The sequence below is a fragment of the Limanda limanda genome, chromosome 12, assembly GCF_963576545.1.
Source record: "Limanda limanda chromosome 12, fLimLim1.1, whole genome shotgun sequence".
Classification (NCBI taxonomy): Eukaryota; Metazoa; Chordata; class Actinopteri; order Pleuronectiformes; family Pleuronectidae; genus Limanda; species Limanda limanda.
Genome location: NC_083647.1, coordinates 8,167,646 through 8,184,055, shown reverse-complemented (window position 1 = coordinate 8,184,055; position 16,410 = coordinate 8,167,646). Strand labels below are relative to the sequence as shown.

The 16,410-nt window shown below is 42.6% G+C and overlaps 2 protein-coding genes across 4 annotated transcripts in view; one reads left to right on the top strand and one right to left on the bottom strand.

Annotated features, from left to right (window-relative positions):
• Nucleotides 1–1,856: 1,856 nt before the first annotated feature.
• iars2 (isoleucyl-tRNA synthetase 2, mitochondrial) lies at nt 1,857–13,566 on the top strand. 2 transcript variants are annotated; one of them, XM_061082308.1, is made up of 24 exons: nt 1,857–2,234; nt 2,625–2,747; nt 2,852–3,005; nt 3,088–3,236; nt 3,441–3,490; nt 3,677–3,786; nt 3,887–3,974; nt 4,670–4,785; nt 4,897–5,066; nt 5,397–5,487; nt 5,628–5,779; nt 5,919–6,079; nt 6,328–6,430; nt 7,226–7,319; nt 8,251–8,331; nt 9,032–9,140; nt 9,588–9,690; nt 9,773–9,889; nt 9,988–10,119; nt 10,208–10,314; nt 10,755–10,900; nt 11,022–11,212; nt 11,462–11,606; nt 12,645–13,566. In XM_061082308.1, exons 1-24 carry the CDS (start codon nt 1,968–1,970, stop codon nt 12,788–12,790), a joined length of 3,105 nt encoding a protein of 1,034 aa, XP_060938291.1. In that variant the 5' UTR covers nt 1,857–1,967; the 3' UTR covers nt 12,791–13,566. The 2 variants fall into 2 exon arrangements, with proteins under 2 accessions (XP_060938291.1, XP_060938292.1); XM_061082309.1 differs by lacking the exon at nt 8,251–8,331.
• rab3gap2 (RAB3 GTPase activating protein subunit 2 (non-catalytic)) overlaps nt 13,418–16,410 on the bottom strand; it is an 18,293-nt gene continuing 15,300 nt past the window's right edge. For both annotated transcript variants that reach the window (XM_061082306.1, XM_061082307.1), the window contains exons 32-35: nt 15,795–15,884; nt 15,019–15,243; nt 14,779–14,943; nt 13,418–14,115 (exon numbers count right to left, since the gene is read on the bottom strand). In XM_061082306.1, coding sequence (XP_060938289.1) covers nt 13,963–14,115; nt 14,779–14,943; nt 15,019–15,243; nt 15,795–15,884 — 633 coding nt within the window. In that variant the 3' untranslated portion in view covers nt 13,418–13,962. The remainder of the gene's footprint in view (nt 14,116–14,778; nt 14,944–15,018; nt 15,244–15,794; nt 15,885–16,410) is intronic.

Below are 16,410 nucleotides of genomic sequence, written 5' to 3'. Positions count from 1 at the left end.
ACTCGTACATATTTACAACTAGTATCCTTCAGCTAAAATGAAATGATAAGAAACTGACCCGTGTAAAGAGATGAAAAAAACATTTACTAAATATAAAAGCTGCACCATTTAACATTAGATTTAAGTTGGTGTAAAGATTGCAATCAGGGCACCAGTTCACATTTCAGTACAGAATTAGACCTGTGACAAAAGCTTAAAAATAGAAAAATCTAAACTCAACTGTTCTCAACGTGAACGTTTTGTCCCCCAAAAAACTTTGAAACACTTTTAAAGGTTAAAATGGGGAAAAGGAGTGAAAGAAGGATCGCACCTGTGAGGAGAGCAGCAGAGCCAGCAGCAGGACTGAGAGCAGGGTCACACACACGGTCTTCATGTTCGCAGGGTGGAGGCTGAGGGGTTAGATCGGGAGAAGGAGCTGCGGTGTCTCGGTCTGTAGCAGCAGGAGCCTCTGATCAGTCAGTGACCAAACTACAGACGCTGCTGAGGTCTTTATACCCACCGTGACGTAATCAGCCACTTAAACCACCTGCTGCAGCCTGCGCCGTGCTGCATTCAGGTGCTGCAGGAAATAGTCTGCATTCAGTTACATAGAAATACATTTATATTGAGGGAAACATAAACATATGTGAACATATTTGTATTTCGTAGAATGTCAATACATGTGTATAATTAGATATGTATTTAATGTAATGGAAATATTACTATTGAGTCAAGATTAATTTAGTTAGCCTGGTTATGGAGGAGTACTTCATAAAAAAGTATACAAATATATCTGAATTTAATCAATATACATATATTCTTTCTAGTGAAATATAAACTTATTTGTATTAGTGAAATATGAATAAATCAGTATTTAATGAAAAATAATATATGCCTATTTAGTAAAATAATTATATTTTTGTTCAGTAAATGATTCATATATTTGAATTAAGTGAAATATAAATACGTATTTTGCCTATATTTCGCGAAATATGCATTTGGGAACTGAGCAGTCCACCAACATTTCTTAGAATGAGGGAAAGTAACGGAATGACCATTTCTGCATAAACTCATCTACTTTTCTGTGTATAGACGTATATTAATGTGCCATTATGAATTTCAGTATCTGTATCTATATCCCCTAAGCATGACTATACAGTCATCACACATTTTAATATTCTTCCAGAAAAAGCACATGGCTGGTACTTACTCTAAAACATAGATAAACAGCGCCTCCCAGTGACCACATGCGTATTACTGTAAAATGCGTATGGTTGGATTACTTTTCCCCCACAGTTCTTTGTTAGAGATACTTTACAAACTAAACATAGAAACAGCCCAACATTAGTTGCATTACTCAAAGACAATCAAAGAAATGTATGAAATGGGTTTAAATAGCCTTTTTGTTTTTAGCTTTAGAAGCCTGATTCATGTATTATTCAACATCTTCAGAAAATAACAAAAACATATTTAACATTTGATGACAACATTTCAGAAGGATTAATGTTTAGAATAAACAAATATCTTATATTTTTGTTTCAGCAAAATCAAAACCCACACATCCTTCCAAAATAAAACAAATTCTTCGAAATTGATTGTCAATGTAAATGATGATAGTGATGATGATGGTGACTTTTATTATTATCATTACTATAATTATTATTAGTAGTATTAGTATCATTAGTAGTATTAGTATTATTAATATTAATTTAAATGAGGTAATTACGAGGAATCATCCAGACTTAGATTTAGATAGTTGATGTAATTTGCAAAGTACTTGTGGAATCTTGTTGGATTGGTAATGACCTCGCAGGGTTTCCGTACTTGTCCGCCCGCATATTTCTTCCGGATGAAACACAGCAGTGAGGAGAGCGGAACTAAGCGACAGGTGAGCCCTCTCCGGTCACAACAAGGAAGCAGCCTCACATTTCTCCCTGTTTTCGTGCTTTAGCCTCAGTTCCGCGGCCGCAGAGCTTCCTCGCCTCCCCATGCTGCTGTGCCGGGTCTCGGCAGCGAGCCATGCGCTGGCGAGGTGGACACGGAGGTCACAGCGGGCAGTCGGCCTCCTCCACCCGGCTCGCCCCTTCAGTTCCAGCCGCTGTCATGGTGTCAGCTCCGGAGAAGGCAGCGCCCAGCCGTCAGAGACCGGCTCTGCTCCGGGTCTGTACCGGGACACGGTGCTCCTCCCCCGGACCGAGTTCCCAATGAAGCTGACCGGACAGAAGCTGCTGGACCGGGAGCTGCAGATCCAGCAGGTAGAGGACTTCCAGGAAGAGGCTGACGAACCTCAGCTCCAAAACTGACACGTGTATTTAAAAGTGCCTGTGTGCAGCTGGACAGACACTGTAGCTCATAAACTAACATTGCCTCCATTTAATATGGGCTCAGTCTTTAATTCGGCTTAATTTGCATTTGACAAAAGGTTATGATTTTTAATTTCCTCCTTACTCTGAAGAGTAGCAGACATGAGTCTGGATCATGCAAAGTGTAAATATTGCCTGTCACTCACTTATCAGAGCCTCTATGTGTCGGTGATTTGTGTGTTTACTTTACTTTTAACAACAAAAACCCTAACTTTATTGATAATATACTATGTTGCTTTGTCACATTGTACATTACACACTAACTCTCTCTGTGTATTGCAGATGTGTGGATTTGCAGATTTGTACTCCTGGCAGAGAGAGAGGAAGGTCAAGAAGGAGTTCTGCCTTCACGATGGACCCCCTTACGCCAATGGAGACCCTCATGTTGGACACGCACTCAATAAGGTGTTCTATTTACTCGTATTACATTTATTTCCTACTGTTATGGTACAACAAACAATACCAATTGGCTCAAGCAGCCAAAGTAACTGTTAACCTGTTTGATACAGATCCTAAAGGACATCCGTAATCGCTTTGAGATGCTGAGGGGGCGACAGGTCCACTACATCCCTGGCTGGGACTGCCATGGGCTGCCCATCGAGCTGAAGGCTCTGGGGGAGCTGGGAACCAGCGGCCTCACACCATTACAAATCAGACAGAAAGGTAAGAAAGGGCCGATAGTCCCCAGAACATGATCAATATTAGATTTGCAGTTGCTCAAAAGCTATGTTTCTATCTCCGCTAGCACGGGAGTTTGCAGATGGAGCCATAGCTCGTCAGAGGGCTTCTTTCCAGCGCTGGGGGGTGATGGCTGACTGGGACAAGTGTTACTACACTTATGACGGGGCCTATGAGGCTGCTCAGCTGAAAGTCTTCCAGGAGATGCACACCAAGGTGACCAATCATATGCTGTTCATCAGTGTTTATGCCCGGATCTAATGCTCAATATCGAATTACAAAATAAGCATTATTTATTTACTATAGTGAGTAAATAATTGAAATGTCCCTCAACCTGTCAGTGGCTGTAGAAGATGATCATCATTGGATTGGATTTCTCTGCCTGGATTTAAGTTTTTATCCTACTATGTTTATCTGCAGGGATTCATCTACCAGGACTACAAGCCGATCTTCTGGTCTCCTTCATCAAAGTAATGACTTGATGTGTTGGTTACATTTTCCTTTTCCTTTTACAATACTTGATAATGTCTTGTAAGATGAGAGAATATATTCTATATATACTATATACAATGTATATGTAGTTTATGTAGTGTGAACCAGATTGTGCATATAAGATTTTGCTTGTTATCTTGACACCTGTCTCTGTGCGTCTCTAGGACGGCCCTAGCCGAGGCAGAGTTGGAATACAACCCTGAACATGTGAGCAGAGCCATTTATGCCACATTTCCCCTGATCACACTACCACCTAAAATGGCCTCAGAAGAAGGTAATAAAAACACATTCACATACGTAATTCCGAGCTTTGTGTTTCTCACCTGTGGAAGAATGTTCTTCATTGTGTGTGTCTGCATGTGTGGCCTCTGCAGGTCTGGAGAATGTGTCTGTGTTGGTGTGGACCACTCAGCCTTGGACCCTTCCTGCAAATGAGGCTGTGTGCTACATGCCCAATGCTCAGTAAGTACCTGCACCAAAAGATTGTATTTATGCATTCACTCATCACACTCACAAAGCTCTTAAATGTTTAGTCCCAAACCCAATTTTATTATCATAGAGGACCAAGAAAACTAATAAACATTCATGTTTGAGAAATTGATTTAACAGTTATTAATTTATCTAACTGGTTGCATTACATTTACAAATGTGCCACATTTCCATCCACTCTGGGTTGTTTTCTTGTACAAAAAGGATGTTTCAACATTTCCTCTCACTTCTTTGTAGTTAGTCTAAACTGCATTTATGTTAAATATTAATAGCAGCTGCAAAACAGAACAACGACCTTTCTATTTAAAAAAATAAACAATGTCATAATGGTGGGGGAAAAAATCGATTCTGTTCAGTATCGTGATATTTTGCGCCCGCGATTATATCGATACTGTAGCACAAAGTATTGCAATATTTAAAAAAAATATATATATATTTTGAAAATGTATTTACAATTATATATGTAACAGCCCCAAGCATGACGAGGAGAGTTTCAGAGTTTAAAAGATACCTAGTGTGTATGCGGAAAGGATGTTCTCTACTGCAGGAGATATAGTAACGGCCCAGAGGAGCACTTTAACATCTGAGCATGTTGACCAACTCCTTTTTCTGAACAAAAATGCCAATATTCCCAAATTAATTTAACATTTTGGATCATGACCTTGCAGGTACTCGGTGGTGAAGAGGGCGGACAACTCTCAACTTCTCCTGTTGGCCTCTGAGCGTACAGCCAGCGTCGCAGCTCTTCTGGGCACAGAGCTGGAGAGTGTCGGCACCTTCACAGGTAGAAATCACACTTACACAAAGAGACACACAAAAGTCTTAAATGCGTTTTATTGTGTTCTTTCAGTTACAAATATAACAACGCACATGTTCTGTGCCTTTCTCCTCTAAGGCCCCCAGCTTGAAGGTGGAATATGCAAACATCCCACTATTTCTGACAAGGAAGTGCCGCTGTTGCCAGCCAATCACGTGACCATGGGGAAGGGAACAGGATTGGTCCACACAGCACCTGCTCACGGCATGGACGACTACAGTGTGGCTTCGCAGTTTAAACTGTCTGTGGTGCGTTGTGTTGTTAAAAACTCCTTTCAGAAATAAGAAAATCTTCTCTTTGGACTATTTATACTATTGTTGTTTCTAAGCCCTTACTGTGAACTAGAGACAGATATGTTAGGTCAAATAGCCATTTACAACCAATGGTGTCAAAAAATATATAGATTTTTGAGAATCAAAACATTTCTAGCTTCTCAAAGTGTAAGATTCTCTTAAATTTGGTTTAATCAATGACCAATAACTTATTTCTCTGCTTGTAATCTGTTTATTTTATGTTTTGGTAGGACTTGGTTAAACAGCGTTACACCTGTAAGACTGTATGTTGTGCTTCCCCCTCAGGAGTGCATGGTGGATGAGGATGGCAAGTTCACAGAAGCAGCAGGTCCTGAGCTACAGAATCTGTCAGTGATGATTGAAGGCACAGATAAAGGTAACAGCATAAAGAAGATATAACACTCCCCCTGAGAGCAGGTGGATCTGTGAGCTCTTAAAGCATTATTGTTATAAATAATGTTTCATATCGTCTCGTCCGTGCTCTTCTATGTAATTCCCCTGCCTGCCTGTGTGAAGTGATCTCCATGCTGAAGGAGAGCGGGGCTCTGGTGAAAGAGGAGCACTGTGTCCACAGTTACCCGTACGACTGGAGGACAAAGCAGCCTGTGGTCATCAGGCCCAGTAAGCAGTGGTTCATCAACACAGCGTCACTCAAAGACAAAGCTAAGGTGAGCTGCTCAGCCACATTATTGACAAACTAGTTTTTATCAAGATCCTGCTTGCCTTATTAAAAAAGGAAAACACACAAAAGGAAAGTATTCATTTTACAATTTACAAACCTCTACTTGCATGTGTGTGTGTTTCCAGGAGGCGCTGCAGAAGGTGCGTGTTTTGCCAGAGTCGGCGAAGAGCAGCCTGCTGGCCATGCTGGACAGACGGACGTACTGGTGCATCTCCAGACAGAGGAGCTGGGGCGTCCCGATCCCCGTCTTCTACCACAAAGAGACCGGAGAGCCACTCATGAACAAGTGAGCCAACACACAACACACGTGCTGACTAACAGGTGGACCCACACACATGAACACACACTCTTTTTAGAGATGTTTTGTTACACTCAAACACACACACACACACACACACACTGAGGACCGGCCAAAATGGCCTTGCTTCGTATGATCAGGCCTCAAAACAAAGATGTTTGTACACACACACACGCACACACATACCCACACATATGTTGTACACTGAACATTTCTCCTGTCTCTGGCCTCTGCAGACACACAGTTACCCACATAGCAAAGCTTTTCGAAGAAAAAGGAAGTGACTGCTGGTGGGAGCTTCCTATTGAGACTTTACTGCCACCCGAAGTCCTCAAAAAGGTGAGAATACGTGTGTGTGTGTGTGTGTGTGTGTGTGTGTGTGTGTGTGTGTGTGTGTGTGTGTGTGTGTGTGTGTGTGTGTGTGTGTGTGTGTGTGTGTGTGTGTGTGTGTGTGTGTGTGTGTGTGTGTGTGTGTGTGTGTGTGTGTGTGTGTGTGTGTGTGTGTGTGTGTGTGTGTGTGTGTGTGTGTGTGTGTGTGTTAAGAGCGAGGTGTGGGTTGGAATGAGTGACAGTAACCATCTGCTGACACTGACCAAGTATAATCCCACTGTCTTCTGATGAATGCTATTCCAGTGGCTTTTGCAACCTGCCAAGAGCAGAACACTATTTCTCTTCAACTGTCATTAATTTAGTGGAATTTAAAGATATTGACATTTGTGATAATCAGGAACTTCTGTCAAAATGACTTTAACCCCTGTACGTATGCATAAAGAGCAATAATAGTCATTACAAGTTTATCCGAACACAATTAATTAATTTAAATTCCTTAATTAACCCGTTTCACCAATGGCTAGGGAAATCAAACTTAAAGGTGTTCATTTAAAACATGAAACAACGCCCTGAACATAAGAAGTAGCAAAGTCCATTTCATCTACGTGTCGTCACTAATCTTTATTTGTAGAGCCGTGATAATTTAGGGACTATTCTGAGGGCTAGACTGTGAACTAATGTATCTGTTAACCTAGCCACTAATATGCTAGCTAGTTGGGACCATGCTGATGGAAGTCACAATGTATCCTGTTGCTTCTAACTAAAGTTCACATGTGTGTGTTTGTGTGTTTCTCTGTGTCTCAGAGTAAAGCAGGTCCAGTGAGTGACTACGTTCGAGGAGAGGACGTGTTGGACATCTGGTTTGACAGCGGAACATCATGGGCTGCTGTACTAGAAGGTACATGTGGAATCTCTTCAGTCTGTCCTGTTCCACAGATCACGCAGGACAACAGATTTTCTTTACTTTGTGTTTTTGTTGCACTTTCCTCCATTTAGTCAGGGTTGATTACATTCGCTAAAGTAGGACAGAGTATCATGGCTACTTAAAGAGAAAATAAATCTGAGCTCTCAATAAAAAAGTCATAATATTACAAGACGAAACTCATAATATAAGCCTACGTGTCATTTTAGAGGGAGGATATCGGAAGATCAGTGTATTGCCTGTGTTAAAATGAGGAATATGGAGCATCTTGTTTAGATATACTTTAGTACAGGTTTCACAAATATTTAATTTTTGGTTCATCAGCACATTTCCTTGAATTGTTTATTTTTTATCCCTTAATATTATTACTGCTTTATTCTTGTTATATTACAACATTATTCTCAAAATATCTACACTTCTTTGTCCTTCGATATGGCCCTAACACTCCATCATACTAAGGAAAGTGAATCAAAACTGTTGTTATACAATTTTCATATTCTGCAATGAATTGATAGTATGATTGTGTATTGATGTGATCATGCTGCTCCTCTTCACTCTCTCTCCAGGGAGGTTCACAATGACGCAGCAGTTAAGTCTCTGCTCACTTAACTGACTCCAGGCTATCCTCGAATCAAGCCTCCTTTTAATTAGTGTTATTGTAGAGAAAGCTACTTAATCCAACTTTACATAGTCCAGCATTAAATTAAGGTGCTGTGCAGAGTGTATCGTAAGCAGAGGCTGTAGTTTGCTGACCACAAACCGGGATTAGAGGGAATTGAATTAGACGTGATGTTGCAGATCTGTCGAGCAGTAGAAAATGATCCGGCTTGTTTTAAACCCATCCGACAACATGACACCAGCAGATTTGGCGGAGCAGACATATATTTGCTTGTGTTTTCCTTTCCAGAGGAGCTGGAGGGAGATGCCGCGGAGCCTGAGTCCCGTCTCAGCTGGCTCCCTGCTCAGCTCCGCAAACCTCTGGTCGCAGGTTGTTTGACCTTCCACCCACTGAGGCCGACTGCGGCTTTCACTCCCGCTGTTCCTCACTCTGCTTCTGCTCCCTCTTTTAGCTTTCAGATGCTCTTGGATTATAAATTGAAAGACTGTTCTACAGTACCAGGGTTAGCTAACATGTCAGTTACTAAAACCAGACATCCTGCTCCAATTCATCAAATTAAAACCAAAAGCATTTGAATGTTATGTAAGGAATATCTGAGGACACCAGGCATGGGAACGGGAGATTATAAAAGTGCTGAATGCAGCATGAATCTCGGTTCACTCTCCTCCTCTCGCTCTGTCTCTCCTTTGCATGCAGGTTTTATACAGAGCAACTGGCTCGAGAGAACATTGTAGAAGTTTGTTTCTGTTTCTAGGGATGCTCCAAACTCTGCACTTCTTCTTTGCTATGAGTTTTCTCTGTGAAGGTATTGGCGGTGGAGGTTGATGAGGTTGGAAGCCTGTGATGCCATGGCTGCACCACTTCTCTGTTAGATGGCTGTCTGTATGGAACCTATAAGCATTCAGAGTTTTAAAAAAAGGCTGTTTTGGTTATTTCCTCACTAATATTGCCTCTTCTCTCTTTTTCTAGACATTCTTCCCAAATGCTAACCATTTGCTTCACCTTTGTTTTGTGTAGATTAAGTGCAGAACTAATTATTAATCTCGTATGTCTCTGCTTCCTCCTCCAGAGTCAGACTCCAAGGCAGATGCGTACGTGGAGGGAAAGGACCAGATTGGAGGCTGGTTTCTGTCGTCACTGCTCACCAGTGTAGCCGTTGGCAACAAGGCCCCTTACAAGTGAGTGGCCCAACCTGTGACTGTGTATACTGTATGTGCTGTGATGGATGTGGAGATGGTGTCATAGCAAATACTTATGTCAATGTGATATTTTAGTTTTTACTCTTTAATAAGCAGTCTGATGATGAATGAGAAAACCCTAATTTAATGCTACTTCCATTGCGCTTATATTTTACATTTGATTCAGTGACATCTAAAAGTCTTCTGTGTATCTGTTCACAGTCACTCAAATTAATTTAGTAACAATATCATGATAACTTTGTTTATTTGCAAAAAGCGGAAAATGCTTTTGCAAAACATAAAATCTAACCTAGTCAAACACATTTTTAATGAGCTGTTCCCTGATGATAAAGTGACAGTTGTGGCAAGAAACAGACAATACACCGAATGACTTTTTTGTCGTAAGTGAAATCATTTTGCTGATATGCAATGTGTTTGTGTCTTCAGGTCTCTGGTGGTCCATGGCTTTGCTGTCAGTGAGAAGGGAGAGAAGATGTCCAAGTCCCTGGGCAACGTTGTGGATCCTGATGTGGTCATTAATGGAGGGAAGGTGAGATAACGATGAGAAAGATGAAGTACATTGAACAAAATGGATTCGACCAGTCTCGTGTTTCTCTTGTTGTCGTCCTCAGGACCTGCCAGCCTACGGAGCAGATGTGTTGCGTTGGTGGGTGGCGGAGTCCAACATCTTCTCTGAGATCCAGATCGGACCCACTGCCCTCAACTCAGCCAGAGAGAGCATCAGCAAGGTACCACAGCAACAGGGAGTGAAAGTTAGCTTTTTTTTTTCTGAGTGGTTCTCTCTGTTTCCTTATTCCCTCTCTGTGCCTTTGTATCTCTCTCCCAGTTAAGAAACACTCTGAAGTTCCTGCTGGGGAACCTGCACGGCTTCGACCCCGTGTCTCAGACTGTGGACTCCAAAGAGATGCACTTCATCGACCAGTACATGCTGCACCTTCTCCGTGAATTCAGCATGAAGGTGTGAATAGAAACATTTTATTTTGTGTCCACAGTTTGACCCAGTGACTGACAGTTGCTGGTGTGTGTGTCTGTGTCTGTGTGTGCAGGTTACAGACGCGTACAGTGAGTTTGACGCTGGCAGGGCCATCCGTGTCCTCCAGGCGTTCATCACCAGAGACCTCTCCAGTTTTTACTTCAGCATCATCAAAGACAGGTGAAAACTGACCACAACATGACATCCACACATACTTTTTCTGCCAGTAGCTTGAAAATGTTAAAGCATCCTTTTAACCTCATGTTTTTTTTTCCCCAATCAAGTGTGGTCTCTCAGTTTGAGAGCAGAACTGTTCAAATCTTATAATGCTTTCACACAAAACCCTGCGTCCGCACTCAAATAGGATTTCTCCTTTTTGTGCATGGATTCCTCAGCCAATGATGAGAAATTAAACTGTCGCATACTTACAGACGTGCACAGAAGCAGTGGGCGGGCAAGGGGAAGAGCTGGAGCTGGAGTGCATGATATCTGAGTGCAAAAGCAAGCAAGGCTTTTTTCAGTGTGGGAGCGCAGGGTTTCGAGTGAAAGCCCAGGATCTTGAATCAAGACCGGTTAAAAAAACACCATACTCAGACATACTGTATCTTTTAATCTAAAAGGTTGTACTGCGACCCAGAGAACTCGCTGGGCAGAAGATCGTGTCAGACTGTTTTAGAGGAAGTTCTGGACGGAGTTACCAGATCCATATCGCCCATCCTGCCACATCTAGCCGAAGAAGTGTACCTTCATGCACCCGGACATGACAGTATGTGCCTGATGCTTTGTGTTGTGCAGTTACTCCTCCGTCTGTGCATGACTCTACCGTCCATTTGCATGTGTCAGATTCGCTTCCTTGCAGAAACAGACTGTTTGTTTTGACCCTGCAGAAGAGGAGACATTATTCCGGAGCGGCTGGATAAAAAGCAGCTCAGTGTGGCGGCGGCCGGGACTGGAGGAGGTGGTGGAGGGAGCGTGTGCCATCAGAGACTCGTTCCTGTCGTCCATTCCTGGCAAAAATGCAGCTCAGTACGACCTCACTGTCGCCATCGAGCCTGGTCTGCTGTTTGAACTCATGGAGGTGAGTTTACTCCAGGGTGTGGGGATCAGGTCCAGAGTATTTGGGACCAATAAATGCATATATGAAATAATAATTACCAAATGTAGGTATATTGACTGTTTCTTGGTGAAAATACATATGTATGCCCACACATCCGACTCAGAGTACGAAAATATTATCACACATGTAAAAAATACTCTAAATGCACATGTTAATATTTTGTAAGTCCATTTAAATACAATACAATCTCTCACCCTCCTTCACTTCCAGTCTCTCCAGGAGGAGCCGACCTCCACCTCCTCCCAGCTGGCCGAGCTGATGATGACAGCGCGGGTCACCCTGACCAGTGAGCTGCCCCGGGACCTCCCCCCCGACGCAGTGCTGAGCCACGGCTCCTTCCTCATCAACCTGGAGGGTGAGGAACATCAACGCCGAGCTTGTTCTCTAATGACACTAATTGTAATCAGCCATGATTGAAGAGACGGTAAAGAGAGAGAGGTCAGCTGAGTTCAAAACCAGACCTCGGTGGAATGCACCTGTTATTTAGCTTGGTAAATTATAAATACCTTTTTTAAAATTACTTTTTCAACCTTATTTTTAGCAATTTAATAATTTATTCAGTGTTTCAATTCATTTGATAAATTTATAAAATATAAATACAAAGTTACTATTTTAGATGAAAATAGCAGTTTACCCATTGAGCAGCATCAGCCCTTAGGAAAAAATCTGTGAAATATTCATTTTCTGTGGTATTGTTATCAAAATTGAACCTGGGCTAGTCAAGGCTTCATGCTAGGGTCCCATTGTGTTTTCCAGCTCATAAGTCCCAGCTAGAGTCATCTGCAGGCATCTGTTTAACAAAAAATATTCAGGCGGAAATAAAAACCTTCTATTTAACTGTGTTCCAACTGCTATTACTCAATGCCAGTAGCACTTAGTGATTCTGACTGTTTGTTTGGGGGGAAAGTTCAGAATGTTACCTTTCAAATGATTGAAGATCATGCATGTACTCCAAATGGTTCAAGAACAGCGCTCAATTTACTTTCGGTACTCCTCAGACAGGCGTTTTAGGCGAATCTCACCCGCTTGTTAAGAGGCTACTACATTTATTAATGTAATGTAAATTAATGAGTGATTTTATGGTTTGTATTTCACATGCTGACTTTTCTACTTATCCTCTTGTAACCAAACTTCACCATCACCATTTCATCAGATGTCTTTAGAATTGCTCAAGTCATGTTGCTTGAACTCTGCCTCTTTCAAATTAAGAGGACTAATAGTGCTATTATACAGGATGACTCGGAGAACCAATCAAACTTTGCAGAACTTGCTTTGTGTTACAGGCTCTTGTGCTTCTCCTGTTTTGACAAATTAAAATGTCTGACGTCTGTACCACTATGGGGAGAACACTGTGATTCCAACATGCTCAGTACGTGTGTATCTGTCCCGTCAGGTGGTGTAATCCGCGAGGACAGCCCCTACAGCATCGCTGTGGTGCCCACCTCTGCTGCCCGCTGCCCACGGTGCCGCCGCTACACGGCCGAAGAGGCAGACTGCCTTTGCCCACGCTGCCAGGCCATCGTCTCCCAGGCTCACTGACCTGCCGGACGTCCTCACCACGACGACCTGCAAACATCAACAACACTGTCTCACTTTGCTGCATTTTGTTGACATTGCCCCCTGAAGGCTGAACAGAGACCAGGGTTCACGCTCCACTGTCCCCATCGACAGGAAACCTGACTCCGAATCAGTCAGGTTTGAACTCTGAAGAGAGAGAGAGCATCTTGGCAAAGGGTTGACACTGGCAGAGCTTGATAACATCAGATAACTCACCATGCGGTTCCTTATGTGCTTCAGGCGTCACTATTCTAATCCACTGACACGTTATTTAGTTTGAACAGCATGTGGGAGCTTTAAAACAAAGATTTCCTGGTCACCTGGCTCTGGCATGAATGTGTCGATTGCACTCTGATACAACATGTAAACGATTATTTTCTGTATATATGATGTGGAACTGAAAACACTGTCTAGAGGATGCCTTTCAGCACACTCAGTTTTTGTTTTTTTCAACGTGTAAATGTATAGAAGGAATTGACCGGAGTGTCACTATGTGACAGCAGCGCAGAATATATAGTCCAGAAAGGATATCTTTGTATGATAATTAACAAGTGGAGTTTTATGTGGAACGTGTTGGGGTTGAATGAAATGAGCAGCGAGGAACAATCATTTGCAGTTTTAGAAAGCTCTTTATTCTGCGTTGGATCAGCCCAGTGGGAGCGGCTGGACATAAGGACTACAGAAAAGGCGGTGTACAGGCACAGCTAGTACAGTACTGTCTATATTATAAATAAAAAATAAAGGTCCATATTTCTTTATGATACATCTCTTGTCTGTGAGAGGGAAGAAGGAGAAATGTCAAACAGAACTCATATGACCCAAAGGACACAGATTTATAAGTTGCATTGTAGTGAAATGAAGCAGAAGTGACAAACTTATAGACATTCGTAATAACACTTTTCAATTACACAAGTTCTCAATTTAATTTATGTTAAATGCCCAAACATTCTGGGTTAAAAAATTTAAAAGCACATTCACATGATTTGAATGACAAAAAACAAAACCTCTGTGACAAGAACCAAAGAACGTGAGGAGGCTGCATTTCTTCTTTCCCTTTGTCCACAGTCTCTTCAATGCTGAACGTGAGTAAGCTTCACCACAATCTGTAAATTCGAAGCGGTGGAGTCGGTCTCGAGCCTCCTCCCCCCACAGGGTCAGTCCTCAGTGGTCAGAGCCTCCACGGCCTCCAGGAGGTGCAGGGCCAGGCTGTACTGGGCGTGGTTCTCGGGCAGGATTTCAATGAGACGACCGACCAGCCGACTGCTGTGGGACAAAGGGACAAGGGGGCAGCGCAGCTCACTGGGGTCCTGTAGGACAAACAAATACAGAATGATAACTCGTACATAGTTAAACAGGCAGTTAGAGCTATTAGTGCAGAACTGCTCTGAATTGATATCAAGTGTTGCCATAGTCGACATTAGTGTTAAGACAGATGCCAATTACATAACATCGACCACTCGTCTGCTTCTATCTTTACAGAGCACTTGGTACATTTTTGTGTATCTGTGATAGTGCTCATGTTCATTAGATAAAAAAAATTAAAAGTAACAGCTATCAAAACTTAGTCTGATGTTTCGGTTTTAAAGTATCTGCTCCCTGCAGCAGCAGAGTCCCGTCCCATCCCAATGTACTGAAGTCCTAACACATGACGAGAGGAGAGTTGACCGACAAGGATGATGAGGATTTGGTGCCAAAGAACGGTCTCATCATTTATCATCGTAAATGTGACTGCTGCTGAACATGGCTGACACTTTCACTTTATACCTGCAGTGTCAGATTGAGTATTGATAACTAGTAACGTGACTGGTTATTAACCGTGTACACAATGTAACACCTGTAACGCAGAATACCAAGGCAATCGTAGTTAAGACAAAGGGTCACATAATGAAAAATGCTGGATCTGTGGATACATTAACGGGATGAAGCATCTGTAACTGAAACATCAGAGGTCATGGAGCTGGGTGTCTCACCATAGCCTTGAGCCATGTGCAGAGAGTGGGGGGAAGGCGGGCCAGAAGCTCCATCGCAGCCTGGGTCTGACTCTGGCTGTGCAGCAGCATGAAGCTCAGTCTCTGTCCCGTCAGCACCAGCAGCTGAGAGCCCAGCACGTCTTTATCCTCCACTTCTAACATCACCTGGACGGACAAACAGGAGTTAACACCCTCCTCCTAGCTTCTGTCTGCAGCAAATACAGAACATTTGTATTTTACCTCCTCTGCCCGGAGGTCCAGACCCTGGTTATAGAGCTCACAGACCAGGTGCCGCCGCAGGATGTCGGGGTTGACCTGCAGCAGGGAGCCCAGGTCCAGACACAGCGAGGGCCACCAGTCAGCTTTAGGGCCACTGGATGGAAGAGGGGGGCACCCAGGGCCAGAGGCGGAGCTGGAAGTATCATCTATTGCCAGCACCCAGCCAGTGAGCACCCGCAGGAGGAACTGAGACAGGAAGAGGGGACATGGGAAATGGATGAAATGTATTTAGTAGTTTTCCTCTAACCTTTGGCACTTTAATGTATATTATGCAGGATTGTCCCAAAAAAAATTCAATGTAAAGACAGACAATTATCGCTTGATATAAAGCCTCCACCAACCTAATATTTACCTTTATCTTCATCCTGAAACCAAATCGAAACCCTCTAACAGCTGTTTGAATGTTTGTCAGAAAATAAGGACCAACTAAAATATCCTTACTCCATGGGTAAAAGCTCAAAACGTAAACCTAATTCTAACCCTAAAAACAAGTCTTATCCCTCAAACAGTCCTTTGAATAATTGAGGACCAGCCACAATGTCCTCACACTGTAGGGTCTATGCTTAAAATGGTTCTCACTAAGATATACTGCAAGTACAGGAACACACACACTCCTGCAGTACTGTTTGAGTGCGAGCATGATTATTTATTCAGGGCGAACATTTCACTTCTCAGAATCACGTCTTAAGGGGGAGATATCAACTTTGCAACTGACAAGTGATGTGTTTCAGTCTCACCTCCTGTCGCAGTGACACCAGGCCTGGGTCCATGTCTCCACTGGGCATCAGCTGGATTGTCGTCAGATCTCTGAAGAAGGCATTCTTACCCTTGAACACATAAATACATTGGTGCACAAATGAAGCAGGTATACAGTGTGTAGTTTTTAAAAATGCATTTCCACATAACTTCCATTACAACAGATCTAATAGCTATAATGAGGTCATGGGTGACACATTCATTACCTCTGCGGATGAGGTTACGTTTCTGTCTGTTTGTTTGTGGGCAGGATTAAACAAAAACTACAACTGATTTTTGTAATGAAACTTGGTGGAAGGATGGGACATGAGCCAAGAAAGAACCCACTAAAGTTTGGGGCGGAGCCAGGATTTTCACCTGGGAATAGTTTATTGATATCAATAATTCATGGATCGGGTTGAAAAAAATCTGGCGTATTATGGGGACTGATACCGATAAGTGTGTGAAACAGGTGCTGCTTGACAGTGGGACGTATACTCACCACTGAATGCCATTATATAATTCAAAGTGTAGACTAAATCAAGAATATTTAGACAGAAGGAAAAAGAAGGAAAAAAAGTGTAAATATAATTCACCCTTCAGGCTCAGGCAGTTATT

Coding starts and splice junctions, on each gene's coding strand:
- iars2 (XM_061082308.1), top strand. CDS start 1,968: ATGCTGCTGTGCCGGGTCTCGGCAGCGAGCCATGCGCTGGCGAGGTGG. Junction 6,080..6,327: donor GGAGAGCCACTCATGAACAA/GTGAGCCAACAC, acceptor TGGCCTCTGCAG/ACACACAGTTACCCACATAG. Junction 9,691..9,772: donor TGGTCATTAATGGAGGGAAG/GTGAGATAACGA, acceptor TGTCGTCCTCAG/GACCTGCCAGCCTACGGAGC.